Consider the following 23,631-nt stretch of genomic DNA (forward strand, 5'->3'; position numbering starts at 1 on the left):
GCAAGTTATCAGAGTAGACAGTTGACTAAAACCCCTTCCTCATGTGACACAAAAGCAAAAAATCAAAACTATATGTATAATGATGACATTTATTTTCACGAAGATTATACCAAAAAGCAATTAATTGAGGTTCTGCAAAGCTTGAACCTACAAAAGGAATACGTCTGTAATAATTATGCAAAAAATCTAGGGCATACAGTTTTAAGGCTTCCACCTTACCACTGTATATTTAATCCCATTGAACATGTTTGGCACCAACTGAAACTGCCATTCGTCGTAACTTATTTAAAGAAAGAGTGAATGCGTAGTTTTAAAGCCCAGACAAATTCAAATCTTTTTTTTTTTTCAGTGCATTATTAATATAAAACTAATTTATTATTTAGGGTGGTTATTTAGGTTCCCACATTAGCAGCTGACTTTATAACTTCATTTTGATTAATACTTACTTTTAAAGAAGTCAGAATGTTATAAATTTTCATAACATATATTAATATAAAGAAGTCAGAATGTTATAAATTTTCATAACATATATTAATATAAATTCATGGCCGTATGAGGTATTAGACATTTGTGAACATATGAAAATACCCCGTTAACCCGTGATTAAACAAAAGCAGTAGCAGTAATGACAGGGTCAGAAGTAAGAAATAAGAGCTTAGGTCAGGGCATACGTAAGAAACAGCATGGGAATACACACAAGGTATAAGGTACAGTTTATAATTTCTTTTGGAATCGAATACAAGATTTATGTAACCTCTGAATTCTATCTTTATCCATTTTATCTAAGCATGAGCCGCACAAAACGTCACAAAAACTAAATTGGCCCACAACCACTAACTTCTTGTATGCATTTATTGACCAACTGAAGAAATATATGCAAATGTAAAATGTAAATGTCAATTTATTGCATATTTTGTGCAACTACTACGCCATCCCCAATTGTAACATGACCATGACTGGTGGAGTATGTAACATGCAATTACATATCTTCGTTTATCTTTTTTTGGGCAGTTAATGTTTCATTATCTGCATATAGGGCTTAATAATAAGCCCTATATGCACCTTCCGGAAAACGGATATACATTGACATACTACCTTAACGCGCAATAAAATAACAAGCAACAGCGTGCAAAACGAAAGTAAGTATTGTATATTGCATATACATTAAATGAAAATGATCTCTTAGAAAGTTAAGTATAGTACACATGAAATGAGAGCTTGCCTCGAAAATTCTCATCAGTTCCAAATTTAATGTTATTTACTAGTTGCTCCCCTTATTGGTTCTACTAGTACATAACTTTTTAGGCCCTCGGAACTTTATCTTTATCTATTTTATCTAAGCAAAGTTGTACACAACATTACAAACATTTAATTGGCATGGGACTAACACATAAAGTTGTTTATGTCTCGTTTGAAAGAAAAAAAAAGATGAAGAAAAAAATTAAGAAACGATTTGCAAATAAAAACTATGGATTCCCGGATATTTTTTGTATGCGCTTGATGTTACAATGGGGTTCAGCCCTGTTCTTGCCAAATATCACAACCGATGATTTAGTTGCATTTAAGTGTTTAATCAGCCGTTTTAGGGCTTCGTTAAGCTTGCCTTAAGCAGTTGCTATTTCATTAGTAGCAGAGAAGGAAAGATACACACATCATCTATCGGTTCCAAATTTTATCTTATTTACTAGTTGCTCCCCTTATTGGTTCTACTCGTACATAACTTTTTAGGCCCTCTGAACTTTATCTTTATCTATTTTATCTAAGCAAAGCTATACACAACATCACAAACATTTAATTGGCATGGGACTAACGCATAAAGTTGTTTATGTCTCGTTTGAAAGAAAAAAAAAAGATGAAGAAAAAATTAAGAAACGACTTGCAAATAAAAACTATGAATTCCCGAATATTTTTTGCATAAGCTTGATGTTACAATGGGGTTCAGCCCTGTTCTTGCCAAATATCACAACCGATGATTTAGTCGCATTTAAGTGTTACCTTAAGCAGTTGCTGTTTCATTATTAAAGAAGGAAAGATACGCACATCATCTGCATATAGAGCAGAGGATCCAGAGTTTATAGAGCTTATGGATCTAGTTCATAAAGGCAGCCGTACGATGCACCGAAAATCTGTGACATTTTCGTTTATGCTTAGCAATAAAATTACCCTATTTTGAAGAAAATGTATGGACATACCACGTTAAGGAGTGCGTTAATCTATCCCCGGGTTCCGGCACTGACTTTTTCCCGCGTCATTAGTATGCCGGTGGTTCGGTCATTTAGAATCGCGGGACCGGGGCAAAAAAAGGTAACGCGGCAGCGCGAGATGCCTGTCTGGGTTGGCTGTCGAATTTTCCAAGTATCACGTGGTCTATGGACCTCGGCACCGTTCGTTTTTTTTTTCGGCCGTGCCGCGAGCTCCCTCGTGCGGTCGGGGGGGAATTTTTTAAACGCTCTGCCGTTTTGGCCAGACAAAATGTTTGGCATTGGCTCGTCTTGTTTAAGGAACAGGCATGCGGGTCCGGTGCCCGTTTTTGGACATTAATTAACAAACATAAAGGCATTGTTTTGTCGGGTTCACATGCGTTTTCGGAGGTTTATGCATCTGTTCATGCGGCACCGCTTTTGACCGGGACGCGGCGGGGGCGGGGCGGGGCCGGAATCCGCCCGCCACCGACGATATCCACATTTTTCCGCTCTCGTTATTTAATGGCCGCTCCCGTTTTATACAATTTATACGACGGATGCGACGATTATACCGGGACGCCGATGCTTGCCCGTATGTTAATTTTTTTTGCGGTATTAATTTTGCCGCTCAGAAATCATGTATAGAATATATCAATCGTTTATCTTAACTCTAAAATAGTTCCTTTAGTTTAAGGGCTCTCGAAGTAATTTTAAATCAAAAAAATCCTATCAAGAATCTACATTATTATTTAACGGAACGAGAAAAACTTAACTTTCACTGTGAGTGCTGGATTTCATTGAATAATATCAAACCATCCTTGCTTCTCTTAATTTTGTGCCATACATAAATCAAATAAATAGAACTCGACATACAAAAATCACTTTTTCATAAAATACCCAATAGTTCAAAAACCATAAAATCATTTGTTTTTTAAACCAATATAAAGTAGGATAGATATCCCTTTTGCAATTTATATACCCAAAATGAAAATTTCAAAAACAAGCAATAATAAAATTGTCATTAAAACATAATAATTAAAGACAGTTAAAGAGTAACGTGAAAAAACTGAACTGAAGATTTTGAATTATTTATAAAAAAAAACATTAAGTTTGTAAACGTCAGTACGAAAACTTCAGTACAAACATACATTTTTGTACAAAAATAAATTACTTGATTCAATGCAAGATAAACAGCGTTTAAATAATCAAGTAATTTAGAACCCGTACAAATAATATACTTAAATACTAATGTAAGAAAGAAAGATTATTGTCGTCGACAACCTAGTGATGGAGGATAAACGAGAAAAACTTAACTTTCACGTAATAGTTGGTGATTTTAACATTAATGTGCTAGAAGTTCTGGATTTCAGTGAAGAATATCAAATTATCCTTGCTTCTCTAAAGTTTGTACTATACATAAATAAAATATATAGAACTCGACACTTTTTCATAAAATCACCAAAAAACCATAAAAGAGTTATTTATTTAATTTACCGTTATCGAGGTCAAGAGTTTATTGAAGAGTCCAAACAATTTTATTCATTTTGCGAGAGTCACTGACCACTTTCGCAAAATAACGGACCACTACGTAACTTTTACAAAATTAATGCCATCCTTTTATTCTTTTGTACATGCACCCTGCATAGACTGCGTTTCAATTTAAGCTAATACCTACTTTCCAAAATATGTCAAATTTTCCTCCAATACATAACAAAAAAGTAAGTACACCCGCCTATGAAACGCGTCTTCGATTTATTTACATACAGATGAAAAACGCTTTCGAAACTAAAAAGTCAAACTTCACAGGATCGCGGCAACAACCTTTCACTTTCAAAGAGTTAATTTCCCACAAAAATAAGCAAAAGCAGGTGAAATCGGGTTTAAAACTGCCCGATGCGTTTATTTACAATACAATTCTTACAAACTATATCGCTAATTTAAAAAAAAAAACAACTTTTTGTCGTTTTATTAATATTTTAAACGAAATGTTAGCAAAACAATTGAGTTAAATCTCTAATTCACCTATGCTTTCGAATACATAGAAATATTATTCTGTGTATAATGAATCGGCATCGGTTATGTCCTGCACTGGCAACATTGTCTTAGCCCACAAACGTCCACCTAAGTCATTCACAGACTTGCCATTGCTGGGATAACAATATATTCATTTAGGCAAGGGACGAGTGTCGTGAGGGCTGTTGCCTAAATATGAATGGTTAAAGTCTGTTGATAGATATAAGAATGTGACTAACTGATACGAATTAAGGAAGGACCCTGGTAAGCTGTAAAAATGGAATATGACCGAACAGGTCCGTACTTTGCTTGGAATTTAATTATTTGAGGTTTTGTTAGGAAAGATATATTTTTGTTTAAATCTAAAAGAAAATTACAAATTATTTTTATTACCTACTTAAATTACTTAAAATTATTCACATAATATATCAGTATCGCTATCGCGATCATCGCCTGTTCTAATTATTATTTGTTCTATATTATTTGCAATATGGATATACGATTGTTCTGCTTTTTCTATGTGTTTAACAGAATTTGCCCAACTTTGTGGAGGGATGTTAAAAACTTCGGTTTCTATAAGTTTGAGGCCGTTGGAGTTAACACGGGGAAAAACATTGTTACAACGAATGGCAGATTTCAGTTGGTGCCAAACATGCCAAATGTTTGGAACTGGTTTGTTTTTTAACCAACTTTCAAATAAATTAGTGGTGGTGTCTTCATGGTAATCCAGAGAAAAAGCTTTAATATTTTTCGTAGACAGAAAAAGTGCATTTAAAATAGTTATTCTTTTACCTCTTTTTGATGGCGCGTTTGTTTTATACTTACCAGTTGAGTCAACCCAACCCTTTTGCAGGGTATCATAAGTGTCGAACCAGGTTTCATCCAAGTAAATAATTGGCCTTTATTGTTCTCTGTAAATCCTAATTTTTTCTAGATATTACAGTCGCCATTTCCGAATTCCTTGTTTTGTCCTTTGCTCCTCGTATAACTGGTAAATTTTACGAGAAAATGTCAGCATCGCCTCTTTTTTCCTCGCTGAAATGGGATTACTCACAATTTTCCATACAGTTGATGTTGGAATTTTCGTCAATGTGGCCGTTTCTTTTAAAGATGCTTGCTTGCTGGCACCACGTTCAATGAGAGTCAAATAAACATTGTTTATAACTTCCTTCGTCTCAATAGAATAGTGTCTTCTACATTTGGGCAGGAGCATCTCCTGAGATACACTAGACTCGCACATATTTTGCATAATTCGCACAACTTAAACTAAGTAGTATTCCAGACCAAAGAATACAGGTAGGTATAAAATTATTTTCTATTAAGGACCACAATTTTACCTGAATTTAAATTCCGAAACTTTAAGGTAATAATCTTGTTGCATTGTATGTTAATGATCACCCTTGGATAATCCCATTCAAAAGCAATTGGTCACTTTCTTATATCTATGAACAGACCATACTATGCTAACCATGTAAGGTATAATCTGTCTCAATCTTCATCGTGTTGGCTTTCGGAGGACCCTCCCCAATAAATCTTTAACGATGTTATTACCTAATGTTATTGGGTAAAGCGACTAACCAAAGAATTTATTCTTTCTTGAGTGACAAGGCAAAGGTGGGCCAGGTATATTTCTTTCTTTCTGATATATTTTTTGAGTGTTGACGATTTGTGGCAGTATTGAATAATTGTTTTTACTGTGCGTTTCGAAAAAATTATTTTACGAGAACTGCTTGCTGTTGTCTACACAGAATATCAGGGATTCCAGGTTGGATTATGATGAGCCTACAAGTGCCGAACTTTTTGAAAATTGGTTTCAAAACAATCTTTTAAAAAATATTCCCAATAACAGTGTTATTGTCATGGATAACGCAAACTAACATAGCCGTCTGCTACGCAAAGCACCAGCCCCATCAAATTCCAAAACTGAAATTCAGGAATATTTGTAAGAAAATGATATTTATTTTGAATTCAGTTCCAAAAAGGTTGCAACTTTTGGAAGTCCTAAATTCATATTCAATTAAAAAACAATATGTATGCGATAATTTGACTGAACAGGCTGGGAATAATGTTTTACGTCTTCCTCCATATCACCGCACGTTTAACTCCACAAGCATTTTTGGACGTAAAATTAAAAGGTCAAAACGAAAAATGGTACTCCTACTTTAAGTCCTAGTCTGATAGATTTTATAAAATAAAGTAATTAACAACATACCATAGAGCTGGAAAAAAACATTATAAAAATTGAGGACTATATGGAAAACAATTATAATCAATCTCAAGGACGATTCTGTTAGTAAAACAGAATTAGATTAGCCATTTAGAATAAAAATGTAATTGTGTATAAATATTCCTACCTGTGAATTTATAGTACATATTTAATGCCCTTGTTTTTTCTTAGTGTAATTTAATAAGATTATATCCATCTAAATGAATAAAAAAATATATTATTAGCAAAACCTTTGAGAGTCCGTTCATAACTTTCTGTCCTTTAATACCCACCGGGCCCGAGTTTTATTGCCGTCGGCAAGTAACTTCCATAATTAGTGTCACGATGAAGATTGAGACAGACTATAGGACAAAATAATTCCCGAGAGTAGCAATAAATTCCCGTGGGGGATTAAAATTGGTATAATTCGTATTACAAATAGTTAATTTGATGTAATTCGATTCAAAACACGAATATCAATTCCTTTAATTTTATCTGAAATATGTTTACAAACAATTCTTAGTCCTTTTTAAGCTAATTACCCTACCATTTTTTGAGAATTCCATTGAAAGACTTCTCCAAACCGTTCACGTTAGTGTATAAAAAGGTGTATTTTTGGGAAAACTAGGAGTTCAACAAAACCACATTTTTCAAATTCTGTGAAATGTCGTATGTACCGTTTTCTTGGGGGAGACTGTGATGAAGAACTAAAAATAAACACTGTAATGTTTTTTATTAAACTTCTAGATTCCTCCTGCGTCGGTTTTTGTTGATTCGAACTAGCTAACGTTTCGCCAATCACCCTGTTGGCTTCTTCAGAGCTTGACTGAAACTGTTTCAGTCAAGCTCTAGTTCGCGTCAACAAAAACCGACGCAGGAGAAATCCAGAAGTTTTATAAAAAGTAAACACTCGGTCACATGGTCAAATTTAAATGAGTGTTTTACTTTGATTTTTGCGGTCCAAAAACTTCACCGCAAAATGTTTTTGGAAAAACATCTCGTTTAAAAAATTTAACTCCGTCGCATCGAAAATCGAAATTATAAGTTAAAAAGTGATCGCTACAAATTGTAGCTTTTGGTTTTCTGCAAGTCCTAGTCATCCACGTCGTCGTTTCAGCGATTCTTGGAAGTCTACAACAATTAGTAATACTATGCACACCACGTAATATAATAAATCCACCCATCTATGAAAACGCGAGTAGATTTGTTTACATGCCCATTAAATAACATAATGGAAGCGAAACCGAGAAGTTCATTACAAACTTCACACCGTTGCCGCATTTTGACTATCAGTCTTTAAAATATTATTTTCCTGCAACTTTTGAAAACTATTTTCGCAAAAGCAAAGCAAATTTGGAGGTACTAGAACACGCATGTAAAATGAAATTTAAACAACTCCCCTGCAATGGTGTGAGCGTCAATTCATTACAACGTTGTCACATGATAAAAGGGCATTTCTAAAAAGTTCTACTTGAAATTGTATGAATTAATCTTAACGAAATGGTAGCACGACATTTTGTTACTATACAACGATTAAAATATCTAATTTATGTACTATTTAATACTTTGCAGCACTGGCAACATTGGCTCAGCCCCTCAAGATATTGATAATTGATATTATTTAATTTTGATGTAATTTATATGTGACCTACAGATACTTGCAAGAAATTCGGGTTCGAAGATTTTTCGAAAATAACAAATACTTAAAGCGACGGCATTTCCTTCATTCGGCGGCGGTCAACACACAATCGCTACGGTCAGGCAAACGTCAACGTCGGGTAAGAAAGAGACGAAGGCGATACAAAATGAATGTTGACAAATATTCGGCGGCCGGTTTCAGTTGCGAAGGTAACTAGATGTTTATTAGGGCCGAAAAAAGGCGGTCGTCCTTAATTGCCGCCGCCGGAATTCGTCAACGGACGGACGGTCTCCGCCGCGATTTGTCGAATTAAAGGAAACAGACACTCGTTATGTCATGCCCCTGTATCGTCAAACGCGCTGCACAATTGAACGGGTCCATGTTCAACGTTGGATAATGGGATAAATATGTTTCTGGAAAAGTGGAAAAGCGAATATGGTACTCTTAAAATCAAATGTCAGGCCTCTCTTAAAAACAGATTTTTAGAAAACAATGTAATATGTCGCTCTTACTCCACAGCGTAGTTTCGAGCAAATAATAATAATAACCTACAGCTCAATACAGCCAAGCGCAATATCAACATGGATGTAACTGTATATGACTATCATATTTTTGATGAAACTCTCCCCCATTCTAACCCTTGTTGTGAGTTGGGGGTAATATTACACTCGACCAAAGGAACCTCCTGCTAATCAGGTACTCGCTGACAACTCAAAAAGTGGTGGATTTATCGTACATTGCACTGGAGACTTTAACAATACAGAAGTATTAAGGATATTAGAAAAGTCATACATCAATATACGGCTAGAGTAAGCATCAATAGTTTGGTTACCTGTTCACAATAGTCACATTAATAGCCTGGAAGAAATTGAGTGTAAGTTTTTGAAATATTTATGGTATTATTTGGATGAAGTACCCCTCCCCTCCAAGGCTTTTCGTTTGTTTGATTGCGCTGACATATTGTATAGACCAAATTTTCTTTGTCCCCCGTATAAACTTCTAACATATTAAAGCATTATTTTGCCTAGGCCAAGAACAAATATTTTTCTCCTGTAATAACGAAAAGCGGCATATAATATACTATGATACCCTTATATATAAAAAGTTTGCCGTTTTTGAAAAAAACAACTTTAGAACTATACGATGCGCGCTATTTCCAGAGAGCTTTCATAGGTTGAACAAGTCTATAAAGGGTATCTTCAAAAAATGATATTGTTGAACTGCCGATCATCTCAAAGTACAATAATTGTTAATAATTAAAACAGGATCGCTGTTTCTACATTCTTCTGGATTTCATAAAATAAACTATATCTCATTTATCTGAGAACTAACCAAAACTATTTGAACGCAGTTAAGCCTATTTGTTGAAAACTCTCGAGCAAAATATCAAATATGCTCTATTTTTGGAAATGTAATTTCCAGTACTTTTCAATGATTTATAAATAAACACACAGTCACATATAAAAAATAAAATTTTCGGTCGATAATTAATTATCTATTAGTTGTATTGAATAGAAAAATTTTTCAAAATGCACATTTTCAAAAACACCCTATTACTATGGTTACTAGATACCAATGTCCGGTTTTTACCAATAAGTGTTTAATGAAACTTGCGCTCCGATACCGACACTGGTTTTTCGCAACCTCTTGTATAAAAAGTATTCAATGTCGCCCACCCACATTAACTACGTACTACACTATCTACAGGTAGCAGAAATAGAGAAAAGTTTATAATTTGTTCATTTTTTAATTCTTTGAGAAAAATTGACATATTTAAACCATAATGCCTAGTTTTAAAGAAATTTGGGGTAATGTGCGCGTTTGCATTTTTTGATAGTAGTAGTTTTAGGTGGAACATGGTGTAGGTTATTGGTGGATTTACGAAAAGTTTGCTAGGTCATACGAGAAGTTCAAGAGTACAAGGACTATGCGACAAGAAGTGAGAAGCGTGCAGTGATGCAGTGGACGTTAAAATAATATAAAAATTTGTGCTTGATTTTTTAAATAATAATAATGATAATGAAAATAACATTACTTTAATAACCAAAGTTTACAAGTCTAGTCAGTGACTAGTCATACTAAATCTGTGAGGCAATTACATTATCATAATATCATAAAAATATTTTCGTTCACCAGAGACAACACAAAAGCAAAAAGTAAATTTCAAAAAATTTTTTTAAATTTCAATTAAACGATATCACTGATGTCTTCTGCTTCAGGCAATTTCAAAAGTTTAAAATCCGTATGCATCTGGCTAATGAAAAGGCAGTCTTTTATCGACGGATCTTTTGCACCATTACGGATGAATAAGAATAAGCCAACTTCAGTCGCTAAAATTAATCAAATATAAAACAGGTCTTGTTAAATTGTAGAAACTCTATTCAGAGATATAGTAAATTAACAACATCAAATTTATGAAGTGTATTCATGGACAAACAACGGAAATAAAATATACGGCTTTATCATTTTACCTCCTTTAAATACGAGAGAGAGTTTAATAATATAGCAATGAGCAAGTGTAGTTGTCTAATAAATAGTACAATTTTTTTGTTAATTATTATTACTTATTGGTGTTAGAGAAAACAGAAAATTGGAATTAATCCTGAAGGTGGAAATGATCAAGATGTTATGAGGTGAAAATTTGCCTACACTGAATAATTTATGGCCTGAAAAGATGAAATCTGAATTAAACGTGTTAAGATAAAAATGTATGGATATGTATGCGAAGCAGTAGAATTGAGAAATGGCGATTTGAAAATTTAGACAGAATCAGACTTTATCGAGACCATCAAAGGTAAATTATTTACTTGGGCGAAACTTCGTTCGGTACACATAATAATCTGAAAAAAGGTGCAGAAAAAAAATTACGTCTTGATCTACTAACGGCATAAAGGGCTGGATTACCTTGAGGATATCAGGTCAGAACAATTTGAATATTGGTTCAAAATCTAACGAACCCTAAGCTGCCTTTAAACAGTGTTATTGACAGCAAACAACATTTCCAAACTACATGCACAACAATGATATCTACTACAACGTAGTTCATAAAACACAGCAATTAGTAGGACCTTTAAATACTTTAAACATAAGAAACTAATGAGTAGTATACTATACCGCTACCAAATATGCAAACGATTTAAGGGGAACAATTGCAAGACACGACATTTCATCCATGTTGAGAAAGTGGAGAAATCCTATATCCATAATGCCAATGTTATGGAAAATCTAATAAGAGTAAATGAGTAACCGTAATTAGTAATGAAACAAATTTTTGTAAATACGTTATTATCATGATTATTGTTATTAATTATGATTTAATGTCTGAGAAACAAAATAATTAAAACCCTATCAAGGTAGGAATCTGTCTGGTTATATTTAAATTTTGTAGCTTGCACGACTCTTTCTTAATACAAATCATCACATCAGTTATTCACTTTACTATACCTCTAAATAGTCTATACTCACTGACATCGCTGACAGAATTGACATCCGACCGAATGGCCCGATATCGATACTCAGAGGTTTCTGACATCGCGCGATCATAAACTTGATCGAACCCACCAATTCAGTATCGTGGACGTACCAATTGCTTTCAAACAGGGCCGTGGCCAACTTCATACTCTGAAAACTTTATTTTTAACCGGCAGAGTTTCATCTAGAGTTGAATATATTACTTGCACCACAATTTCGTCAGCGGTCCAAGCGAGTAACAATAATTGACTGCTTACTACAAACATAAAAGTGCCGTTAAGAGACGCGTCCATCCCCTAAAAAAATATGAACCGTTATCACTTTTCAAACACTTTATCCCGAATTATTTACAGCAATCACTTGCAATAAAACCAATCCAAGAATCACCGAAATTACTGCATATTCCAGAAACACCGTCGCTTTGAAAGCCTCGTTTACCCTGTTGATGTATCTAAAATGACGTCTTAAGAGGTATTGTGTTTTTTAACATCTAATAAAGTGACATGACATCCATGATTGTAATGGATTGTAATGTTTTTCGATGTATAGAACTTTAAGTTGGCATTACTGTTCAAGATGGCGACCGATTTAACAGCGGTCAAGTGATTTATTCTCAATTTGGTTTAGCAATTCATCATGAATAGACTCACGCCTGAACAACGCTTGCAGATAGTGCAATTTTATTTGGAAAATAATGGTTCTGTGCTGAATGCGTATTGCGCACTACGTCTATTTTATCGTCGAGAAAATCGTCCATCAGAGCAGTTAATTCGATTAACCATTATTGATAACTCGCATCTCCAGAGACGCCGTACGGTGCGTACAGAATAAGCTATTGCTGCTGTAGAGCGTAGCATTGAGGAAGACCCGAATGAGTCCATCCGCCATAGAGCACAGGAATTGGATCTGTGTCTATCCACTTTATGGAAGATTTTGCGAAGGATCTTGGTTTACGTGCTTACAAAATCCAACTCGTGTAAGAATTGAAGCCAAACGATCATCAAATAAGGCGTAGATTCATCTAATGGACCCAAAACGAGATTACCGTTGTTTTCGATTTGCATAAGCTTATTTTGTTTAGCGATGAAGCGCACTTCTGGTTGAATGGCTCCGTCAACAAACAAAACTGCCGCATTTGGAGCGAAGCTAATCATCAAGTGTATGTCGAAATACCGTTACATCCAGAAAAACTGACTGTTTGGTGCGCTTTATGGGCTGGTGGAGTCATTGATCCGTACTTCTAAAAAAACGATGATGGCCAGAACGTTACAGTCAATGGTGATCGGTATAGAGCTATGATTACTAACTCTTTCATTCCTGAATTGAATAAGCACGATGTCCAGGAAATGTGATTTCAACAAAACCGTGCAACATGTCACAGCTCGTGCCACAATCGATTTATTGAAAGACATGTTTGGTGACCGCCTAATTTCACGTTTTGGATCTGTGAATTAGCCTCCAGGATCTTGTGATTTAACACCGCTAGACTACTTTCTGTGGGGCTATGTAAAGTCATTGGTCTATGCGGATAAGCCACAAACGCTTGACCATTTAGAAGACAACATCCGCCGTGTTATTGCCGATATACGGCCACAAATGTTGGAAAAAGTCACCGAAAATTGGACGTCCAGATTGGACTACATCCACGCCAGCCGTGGCGGTCATATGTCAGAAATCATATTTAAAATGTAATGCCAAAAGATTATCCTTCGGATAATAAAATCCATGTCAATCGAATAATCCATCGTTGTTTTATTGCAACTTAAAGTTCGATACATCGAAAAAAAACACCCCTTATAAGATAAGATGAAAACATTAAATTATCATTAGACTCGATCGGGTACCCTAACAGGGTCTGAGACTATATGGTCCAATCGCCATTGCATATCGTCATCAATTTATCTTGAGCCTTAAAACAGTGTCTATGAAAATTTTCACTTCTTTCAGTATGGTTTGCCATATTAATAGCCTATCGCCTGTAAAGCCTTTCTTCTTACCATTTTATTATCGTCGTTTATTCTCTTTCTCTTCCAGAATTTCAAATTCTAACCCATTTTGATACGTCTTGGTCTTCCTTTCTCACCCTATCGTATGGTGATTTTCGTAATATGGAACTTACTGTCTTTATTTCCACTGGGCGCATCATTTACATGGTCTTGCCTCTGCTGCAGAATTTTGATGTAGACCTTACTGCGGTTTTATATATGCTTGCTGGCTCTGGGAGACTAGATATTTGGTTCTCCGTTCATAAACACGAGAGAATTGATTGACCTGTTCAACGATTTTCGTATCAATTTCTAATCTACATCTTTTCGTCTTTAGATGTTGCCATGCATTTAAAAAGTGTTGTTCTTGACTATCATCACTATCATATCACTATAAGAAAATGGGTTCCTCCCATTCTATATTTATCCATTTTAAACGAATGGGCTGATGGAGTCTAATTCCTGTTTTCATGTTTAGTTCTTTAGTTAGTAACTGTCCTACCCTTACGTTGCTTCTTCAGGGTATTAATTCTAACAAGTGATGTTTAAAATGAAGATCAAATGAGCAATTTTTTTCCCAAAATAAATAAGAACTAAAAGTTCAGATTTTCACGAAATTATATATTATGACATGACAATTGTTTCGACAACACCGTGCCTTTATCAACGACAAATCACATTTAATAAAGACACGGTGTTGTCGAAACAATTGTCATGTCATAATATATAATTTCGTGAAAATCTGAACTTTTAGTTCTTATTTATTTTGATAAATGGATTTTCATCAAGTAAAAGCCACCTCAGTTCAATTTTTTGCCCGTTGAAGCAAAAATTATGAATAATCCGATAGCGCCTAGAAATCCCAATAGACAATGGTGTACCGAAATGTATTCAGAACAAAAAGTGCCATCGTGATCGTGACTTTCACAAGGACTGATAGTGACATTAATTGTTGGCAAATTAATTGCCAGTTATAATGGAATCCCTGAGTTTGCAAAGTTTCAGAATATCTTGAAAACATAGTAAGGTTGATAATTCCAGTAAATGTTACCTGAAAACAACGTCTAATAGAGGTAAGGAATACCTATTTCACATGCAGTATTAGAAGAATGGTGAATACCAGAATCTCCGTTGTGATTGTGATTGTGATTATAGCCTCCAAGTGAATTAAGATGCCAGTTTCCCCTAATAAATGTGAATTATAAGATTGTTTGTTCGAACGAGACTTCTATTTTCACAACTGTGTTAGAAGTATGAAGTCTTATTACAACTTATAAAAAGTTATAATTTATCAAAGGAGTATATTTGTGGTCAAATTACATGTAAGCGGGTCACCAGGTGATTCGGCTCATCTTCCTCCATATGATTCTGTGTTTAATGCGATCGAGTTGAAATGGCATAAAATAAAGTGCTCACAATAAACTGACTTTAAGCACAAAATAATGAGCACTCGTTTAGGCATATCTACATATATATAAATACTTTTTAAACCTTCTGGAATTGTCCTGTGTCAGTTATTAATGAACTGAACTATTACTGTTCCAGTGAAGTTGTCAAGAAACTAACAGAATAATTGATGAAACGTCAACAAGTTCGTTTCATGAACAACCGATTAGATGTTAGATAGTTCAGAACCTGTCAAAAACCTTACTATTCCTGTGGAGGATAGTGACGACAGCTAAATTATACTTTATATTAAATTATATTATATTACATTATATTATATTATATTATATTATATTCAAGTTTATCGTAATTCACGGCTTTTGGATCTTATCGAATATTATTTGGGTTTAGGTAGTCAAATCGCTTTCTCAGATCGTGAAAAATTACTGCCGCGTGAACCCTATTACAAACCTAATGAGATTTTGATGTTTGATGCCCAACGACTTCAGCCCTTCAGCTAAAGGGCCAGTTTCACAGGAGTGTTCGTCGAAACGCCTAAAATAAGTCTGCAATACTTTCAGTTGGCTCCTCAAGAATAACATCGTGCAGTTGCTAAATATTTGAACGGATATGACGTACATTGCGCAGACGGTAATAGAGACGACTTGCTGCGCCAGCGCCCAAACGTGGTACCTGTTTTCGTCGAACGGGTACCATTGCATCAACGGCAGCGGTTTCTTTAAAGTGACGTTCGCACTTTCGTGCAATCTGTGGAACTGATAACTGTTGAAAATTCCTAAAATGTAAAGTCATAAATCAAAACGACAAGACCACATATTAGTTTAAAAGTATTTTCTTTGCATGTGAAAACCATAGCAGTGTTAAAATTAAAAAAAAACTTGAAGCTTCCACTGTGCTTATTTTTATTTCATGACATAAGGTTTCAGACAGATGAATCACTGAAACTATTCTGAACGTTATACAGGGTTATTCATGGTGAATATCTTATTAGACGTTTATGGAGAGTGACTTATGGTAAAAACCTGAAATATTGGTTACTTATGTAAGCGAATATGAGCTACCTATGTAAAATATTTTTGGTCATGCAGTGTTGCCAGATATGCTTGTAACATATATTAACTTCCGCTTTTTAAATCGAACACCCGGCATATTATTACATTTTTTGATTTAACGAAACAGTCTGGAACTTTGGTTGCGGTTCCCTATTAAATTGCATTATCATAATATAGAGCAGAGGTAAGGCCCAATTGGAAAAATAATTGGCATGTAAATGAGTAATTAATTTTTCATCTAAAGGTACCAAACAATGGTATATTTATTTTCAATGGTTTTAGAGTTAAATAATAAGTAATAATAATAATAATAATAAATAAGCTTAATATTCTGTTAATAGCATGTTGAAAGGCGTAATTGTTGCAGTGAAACTGAAGGAAATACATATGCCAACAAAAATTTAATATTTATAGAAACTGTTATTCACAAACCTAATATTGAAGTTAATAAATGGTTTCAAATGGTTTTTAATTACATACAACTAGATATTATGCTTGAAATGACCTCCATTTGCTCTAAGACATCCATCCATATCCAGTTGTTAAAGCCTGTCTGGCATATCGTTCTAAATCTTCTATTATTCCAAACTGGAGTTGTATACACTCTTTCTTTAATAGCGCCCAAAGGTAGGCAACATTTCGATGGATGGGGTGCCTCTTTCTGCAAGCGGAAATGTAGAAGTTCTTGGGGGTATCGTTGGATTCTAAGTTCACCTTCCAGGAACATATAAGATCAAGGACCAGGTCGGCCTTTGGAGCTGTGTGGGCGTCCCGGAGAGGGGTAGGGGGCACTTGGGGCCTGGGGCCGAAGATCATGCAGTGGATCTACGGTACCATGGTGGTGCCTATGCTCACGCATGGGACAGTGGCATGGTGGTCAGGGACCAAAAGAGAGGGAGCAAGGCTAGTTCTTGACAAACTGTAGAGATTGGTTTGCTTCTGCATAACGGGCGCCATGAGAACGGCGCCCACGAGGGCCCAAGAGGCTCTGGTGGGGTTGCCCTCTCTGGCGGATCGGGTGCAGATGGAGGCGGCCAGGACAGCTGTGAGACTGGCGAGTTGCGGATCTGGAGGGAGGGAACCTTCAATCGGGGTCCGTACGACATTTTAGAGTGCTGTCGCGGGGTCATGGCCATGCCGACTGACGTCATGATCCCCGAGATGACCTTCTTTGACAAATTGACCTTTCTCTTCCCATCAAGGGAAGAGTGGAGAGAGGGCAGAGTGGGAGATCTGGCCGGAGCTGGAGCGTACTGCGAGACAACGGTCCCTCTGGGTCAGTACTGCACTATGTTTCAGGCGCAAATTTTCGCTTTATTGATGGCGGCCAGAGAGATGCTTCGGCTCAACCACGGAAGCAGGAGAGTCTTCTTCTGCTCGGATTGTAGGGCTGCACTTATGGCGCTGAAGTCAGTGTGTACGGGCTCCTTGTTGATAAAGGAATGCAAATGCGTACTGAGGAGGGTGGCTGAGGAGAGGAAGGTCACGTCTGGACCCGGGTCACACCGGTATCCGGGGCAATGAGGCAGCGGACGCCTTAGCCAGAGAGGGCTCCTCGCATAGGCATATAGGGCCAGAGCCCCGCTTGGGGACCGCCCCGTGTGTGAGGCGGGGAGCTCTCGAAGCCTGGGCGAGAGACCGGGCCGCGGGGGGCTGGAGAGTTGCTCCGGGAATGAGGCAGGCGAGGCTTATGATGGATGGGCCCACCCTCCCTCGGACCAGGGAGCTGCTTAGACTGACCAGAAGGGAGTGTAGAGCACTACCAGGGGCCTACACAGGACATTGCAGACTTAGGAGGCATCTTTGCTTGCTAGGCATTGGAGACGACCCGGAGTGTAGGTGTTGCATGGAACGGGAGGAGACACCGCATCATCTGTTCACCGAGTGCCTTGCCTTGACATGGGCAAGATTGGGAGTCTTCGGAACGGCCCTGATCGATCCGCACTCAGTGCACGGTATTGGGCTAAAGGAGTTGCTGACCTTCTATAGGAGGAGCGGCATTCTGGACCCAATCTAGAACGGCCTGGGGGCACAACGGGCCCATCTGGTGGCCTAAGTGCTTGGACGCCCGCGAGGGCGCCGTCCTTTAATACCAATACCAATACCAATAAGGTAGGCATCAACCGGTGTAATATCTGGCGAACGCAGTGGTCAAACATGATTGGAAGTTCTTACTCTATTTGTGCAATGAGTCGGAGCTTCATTGAGTTGGTACATCTGCAATGTAACGCTAATGACAAATTGTCTAAAAAATATTTAAATATTCTTCGTAAAATATATTTTCTCGTTCAAATTCTCGTTGTAGATACAAAAATCTGTTTTATTATCCATCATCAAACAAAACACGTTGAAAATTTTGGATTTTCTGATGATCAAAAATGATTATTCTTTCTGTTAAAAATGCCCTCCCGTAAAAATTTTGAATCATCGGTCCAAATAATTATTTTCAAAAAATCTCGATCTTTTGTATTCTAATTTTATAATTGTGCATATTATGTTTTGTCAGTATTGGTTAAATGGATGAATAAGATATGCCTAAATGATCTTTAACGCTCGGAATAGACGCATGCGTGAAAATATGCTAAAACGTTGGTTTCATTTTCTTCTGAGTTTGTAACAGGTTTTAGAAGTTCCCTTCGTAGTAGGTTTCGAAATTTTCTTCAAGTCTTTTAAATATTTTCTCATGCATTGAACTGAGGAGGCTTTTAAATAAGAACTAAAAGTTCAGATTTTCACGAAATTATATATTTTCACATGACAATTGTTTCGACAACACCGTGTCTTTATCAAAATAATAAAAACACGGTGTTGTCAAAACAATTGTCATGTGAAAATATATCATTTCGTGTTTGTTGCAACCAAAAATTCAAGTGTTTAGTTGTACGGGCTGCGAAAAAAATATTATTTTATATCGGGTTGTTTGTTGCCCAATTTCTTAAGAAGTAATTTTCTCTCCGAAAATGTCCAAGATAAGTATGGTACATGTTACATAAAAAACTTTCAGACTTTTTCGCAGAATCTAAAAATGTAACAATATACAGGGTGTTCTATGAAAAAAACGAAAGTTGACATACGTTACGAGTAACCAATATTTCAGGTTTTTATAGTAAGCCATTCTCCATAAACGTCTGATAGGACGCTCACCGTGAACAACCCTGTATAAAGACCAAGTTACACTTATACACTTTGGATGTATCTGCAGTAAGTAAACCTACTCTGTATTTTTGATGAATTGAATATGAGATTCATTAATAGTGAAGGAAAGTCTGCGTTTGCCATTTCATATGACATTACATGATAATGGAGGGTCATTTGTAATTTCAGTTTTGCCGTTAAAACCTTAGAAATGTATACTGAGCTTCACTCGTTTTTCAATGATTCCTGTAAAGTTAAAAATTGTGTTGATGTACGCAATTGTTCTCTTTGAATTCTATAGTATATGTATGGTATAAAAACAGGTGAAAGAAGTTCGTCTTAAGGACCCCAGCGCTGGTGCACTTTTTTAGTGGTTACCCAATTATGAGTACTTCCTTCCTTGGGTTGCTTTTGGCTATACTAATAGCTCTATTAAATTTGAGTCATCTTCTGTAGTTCGATTTCGTTAACCAGACGAAACCATGTAGCTGAATGATTAGAACAAGCCCACTAAATTTTATTTAGTGCGACCACTGTTCTAGGAAAGGAAAAAATAAATCACACCAATATAATTGTACCCTGTACCAACTTACATGTAATTATAGGATGGGGGTTATCATGCTTTGTTTTTTTTTATAGAAAAAAACTGTTTTAAATTATCAACGGAATTCAATTTTTTAAACACATTAAGTTATTTAAGCAATACTGAAGATTTCCTAAATCCTAAATTTATTATTGTAAAATTCCAAAAATAGTCCATTTATCCAAACATTTCTGAGATCGAATAATCACCCTTCTCACACGCATTTATTATTACAAGAACTTGCATATTTCAGATTTGAAAAGCAATATTTACAAGCTCTATATTCAGAGGGTACAAAATACTAATGACTTTATATTGATACGTGCATCTACCACAGAACTATGGGCCGTACCAAAGTAGTACTAATTAGGGAAAGTAGACAAATTCTTTCAGAATATCAAAAATAATATCGGGGGAAAGAAGCAAAGCTTTGCTCCTATCATATTTTCATGGGATATATTAAGATATGAATATTTTTTTTCATTTTTGTAAATTGTATCAACCTAACTTAAACCCGGAGAAGACTCAAACAATTACAATTACAAGAATCAGTAAATGACCCTGGTGTAATTAGTTTTTGAGAAGTACGTTTATACAATTAAACAGAAACCAATGCAGAATTTGGAGTTTTTACTAAGAACTACTATTAAGGCAATTTTTCTTCTATATAACTATATTGTTTTGCATTTCCTTCTATTGCTGTAGAAACTTCAATATGCTAAACACTTTCAAAAAAAATTGTCAGAGTATACTAGCACGACATTACTTATTTTATGATTCCAACTTGGTATTCTATAAATATATATATATATATATATATATATATATATATATATATATATATATATATATATATATATATATAAGATTTGTATGTAAGCTAGTTGATTGCTTTGTAGACTCGGTCTTCTGTATTATTCATCTGCTTTTTCATAATTTTCCAGTGAGTTTTCCGTTTCATTAAATTGCCATTTAAATTTTTATTTTTAGTACCCAGAAATTCTGAAATGGTCTCAAAAAGTGGAAAAAATCTTGTCAAACATGTCTTTCGACTGCCAGCGTACTTCAGTGCGCTGCTTCGGATTCGGTTTAGTGCATCAATGACTAATTGAAAAGATTTATACAATCTAACACTCAAATTTTTTGCAACTAAATGCTGTAATGGATGACGCAATGCTTGCTAACACTCTTGACACATTTTGTTTTAAATAGCTTACAAATCCACGATAACGTCCAACTATATGTTAGTTTTGATATTATATTTGTTAAAGAGATTGCTTGAAAACATAAAATATTTATTCACCTTTAGTATCGGTTAGGCCTGTCGTAACTATTGTATATACCGTATTCTCTTGACGATTGTACTTACCGAATCCACAGAACGCTGTTCCAGTAAAAATGGTAGACGTGTAGAAGAAATTGCTCAATCCGTGACAATACCTCACGTGTTTCGCGTAGATTGCTAGTGCTACGCTGTCACCTTCCGAATACAGAGTGCGCTCGAAACATAAAGCTTGAGGAAGTAACTCTTCCGAAATGTACGGATATGACACTACTTTGGCGAACAAAAGCACGCAATAGAGCAACTTCGATGTAATGTCTATTGCTGGAAAAATTAAAACACATCATGGGAACTGGTGCTAACAGATAACCGCCAGACGAAATAAGCAACGATTTTACCCTTTGCACTCGTATATATGCAAATGTGTTATCTTCCGCAAATGTTGGTTTTTTTATTGAATCAGGTATAAATTTGCGGTACCTGCCAAATGAACATTTAGTTCTAACAATTCTTCTGCAAGTAGCAAGCTCGTATAATATCTATCGGTGCAAAAATGATATCCTCTTCATCTTGTCTAATAATTTTTGACACTACTATCCTTGTGCTTACAGGTACATCTTCCGATGTCAAGCTTCCTTAGTACGGCAAAATTGAATAAACATATCCGGTATTAGCATCCGCCATTACCTACATAAATTCGTATTCCCCGTTTCGTAGGCTTGTTATGATTGTAAGTTAAAAAACTAATTGTACCCTTAAATCCAACGACAGATTCATCTAACTATATCTCTGTTGATGAAACAAAATGTTCTTTAAATTGCTTGTTCAAATAGTGACTAACTTTCTAAGTTCGAGCCCTAAGAGAGATGGTTTTCATGCAAGTGGGGCATCCAAAAAAATTTTAAAAATCGTTCTCCTCTAAATATGCTACTAACAAAAGGTATCTTGGCTTTAGAATCTTGTGACGAAAACTCTTGGAAATTAGATAAGATTATCGTACCCATATCTAGGACAACCCGAATAAAAGCGTTAAACTCTTCCACTAGTTTATGTCTAGCGTTGTTATTTGTTTGTTCCACTATTTTTATTATTAGCTCAGCGGTAAAAAAAAAGCTTGAAAAAAATAAGTGGTCCTACCATTTTATCCCCAGAAGTAAATAAAATTCTGTCTGTCTGATTGGCACATGTGACGTCCTGCCATGGATCAAAATTACTAGGTTGTGGTGTTATATTCTCGTTTTCTTCACTGCTGCTTGAACTTAATGGTAAAGCTATGGTTGTCTGTCTTTTAGTAACTATGATATCAGTACCACTACTAAGTCATTAATATTATCACTATAAAATTTATCGTTTCCATCTTCACTACATTGCAATTCATTTTCAATTTCATCTTGGAAAAATTTCTTAGGCATCTGAAATTTTTTTTTTCGAAATATGCACCGAAAAAATGTAACGAACTTTACCCAGTCGTGTTCGTTATAAAACTGAGTAATATTCAAAATGCAAAAATGGTGCAAATGTGAACTGAAGTGGTTGAAATATATACATCAACAGATATACGATGGCATGTAAAAAATAAATATCATGCTATCTTTTATTTTTACGTAAACCTGTCCTCTACGAAGGTTCAAGAAATCAATTTAGAAATATTAGAAATGAGCTTAGGGGATGACAGACCGGCCAACCTGCTGTAATGATAAGACATGGTGTGCCGCCTATACGGCGACATACGAATGCAAAGGATTAAACTTAACCGTTAAGTCCTTACCTGCTGTGGTGTTGGTTTGCAACATACTCGGTATGTGAATGGCCATCGGAACTGTCAACGATAAGCAAATCATTTGCAATATTCTGGAATATATAACGTAAATGAATCTAATACTGACTGGAAGATGTGACGGGTCTATACGCCACATGCCTGTCAGCTTCAGTGCTAGTATAGCAAAATGGAAGAGTCCTTTTTTCGTGTTCATCTTGAACAATGAAGTTTTTCAAAAATGTACGCGTATTTAAACCGGACATGGACACATAGCACCTATTACCGCGTCATACCAGGAAAACATAAATTGTTCAGTAGATCATAAACGGCGAAGACAACTTTTGCCTTTCACGCTCTATGATAACGATATTGACAGCTTTGGGTCGGTTTAATACAACTTTTTAGGCAAATTCAAAGTCACACTATTACCGCTGTTTCGTTAACAAGTTAAAAAGAGCCAGTCTTCGTTTTGGGATATCAATGCGTATTGTTGCGCTACTGTCCCCACAAGAATATTTATTTCACGGGTGACGCGTACCAAAACCAAACGCTCCTAATAACCGACATCGTCTAAAAAGAGTCATGCATAATATAAATCCACGCGAAGTTGGAATTTGACCCACCCATACGAAATCTGTAATTTGCGCACACCACAAAATATCTCCTCGTGAATATTTTAAGACATTTTGTTTCCGCGAATATGCTATTCCTCTATTTCCTTTACCTATTGTGTGTTGAAGTAATGGTCTATAGGTGCGTGCGGAGCTTCGCAGCTATATTATTTTAAACGGTGTTAATTATTTTTCTCGTAAAACGCAGTTTAATGGATTTTCATTAAAAGTAACGGTGTTCCCAAATAGAAACTCTTGGGTAAGATTCGTTTCATTTCTTAATGGCGCAAATATTTTTATAAATC

The 23,631-nt window shown here is 35.8% G+C and overlaps 1 protein-coding gene across 3 annotated transcripts; it reads right to left on the reverse strand.

Moving 5' to 3' along the window:
* Positions 1-6,271: 6,271 nt before the first annotated feature.
* LOC132706040 (odorant receptor Or2-like) lies at positions 6,272-22,922 on the reverse strand. 3 transcript variants are annotated; one of them, XM_060677101.1, is made up of 8 exons: positions 22,725-22,922; positions 21,044-21,280; positions 15,523-15,679; positions 15,355-15,438; positions 11,864-11,963; positions 11,716-11,808; positions 11,507-11,662; positions 9,717-10,371 (listed from the first exon to the last, which is right to left on the reverse strand). In XM_060677101.1, exons 1-8 carry the CDS (start codon positions 22,870-22,872, stop codon positions 10,315-10,317), a joined length of 1,032 nt encoding a protein of 343 aa, XP_060533084.1. In that variant the 5' UTR covers positions 22,873-22,922; the 3' UTR covers positions 9,717-10,314. The 3 variants fall into 3 exon arrangements, with proteins under 3 accessions (XP_060533083.1, XP_060533084.1, XP_060533082.1); XM_060677100.1 differs by lacking the exon at positions 9,717-10,371 and adding an exon at positions 6,272-8,454 and having other exon boundaries at positions 15,355-15,679; XM_060677099.1 differs by having other exon boundaries at positions 15,355-15,679.
* Between the last annotated feature and the right edge of the window lie 709 nt (positions 22,923-23,631).

Source organism: Cylas formicarius, unplaced genomic scaffold (genome assembly GCF_029955315.1).
Source record: "Cylas formicarius isolate icCylForm1 unplaced genomic scaffold, icCylForm1.1 PGA_scaffold_8__14_contigs__length_24414737, whole genome shotgun sequence".
Classification (NCBI taxonomy): Eukaryota; Metazoa; Arthropoda; class Insecta; order Coleoptera; family Brentidae; genus Cylas; species Cylas formicarius.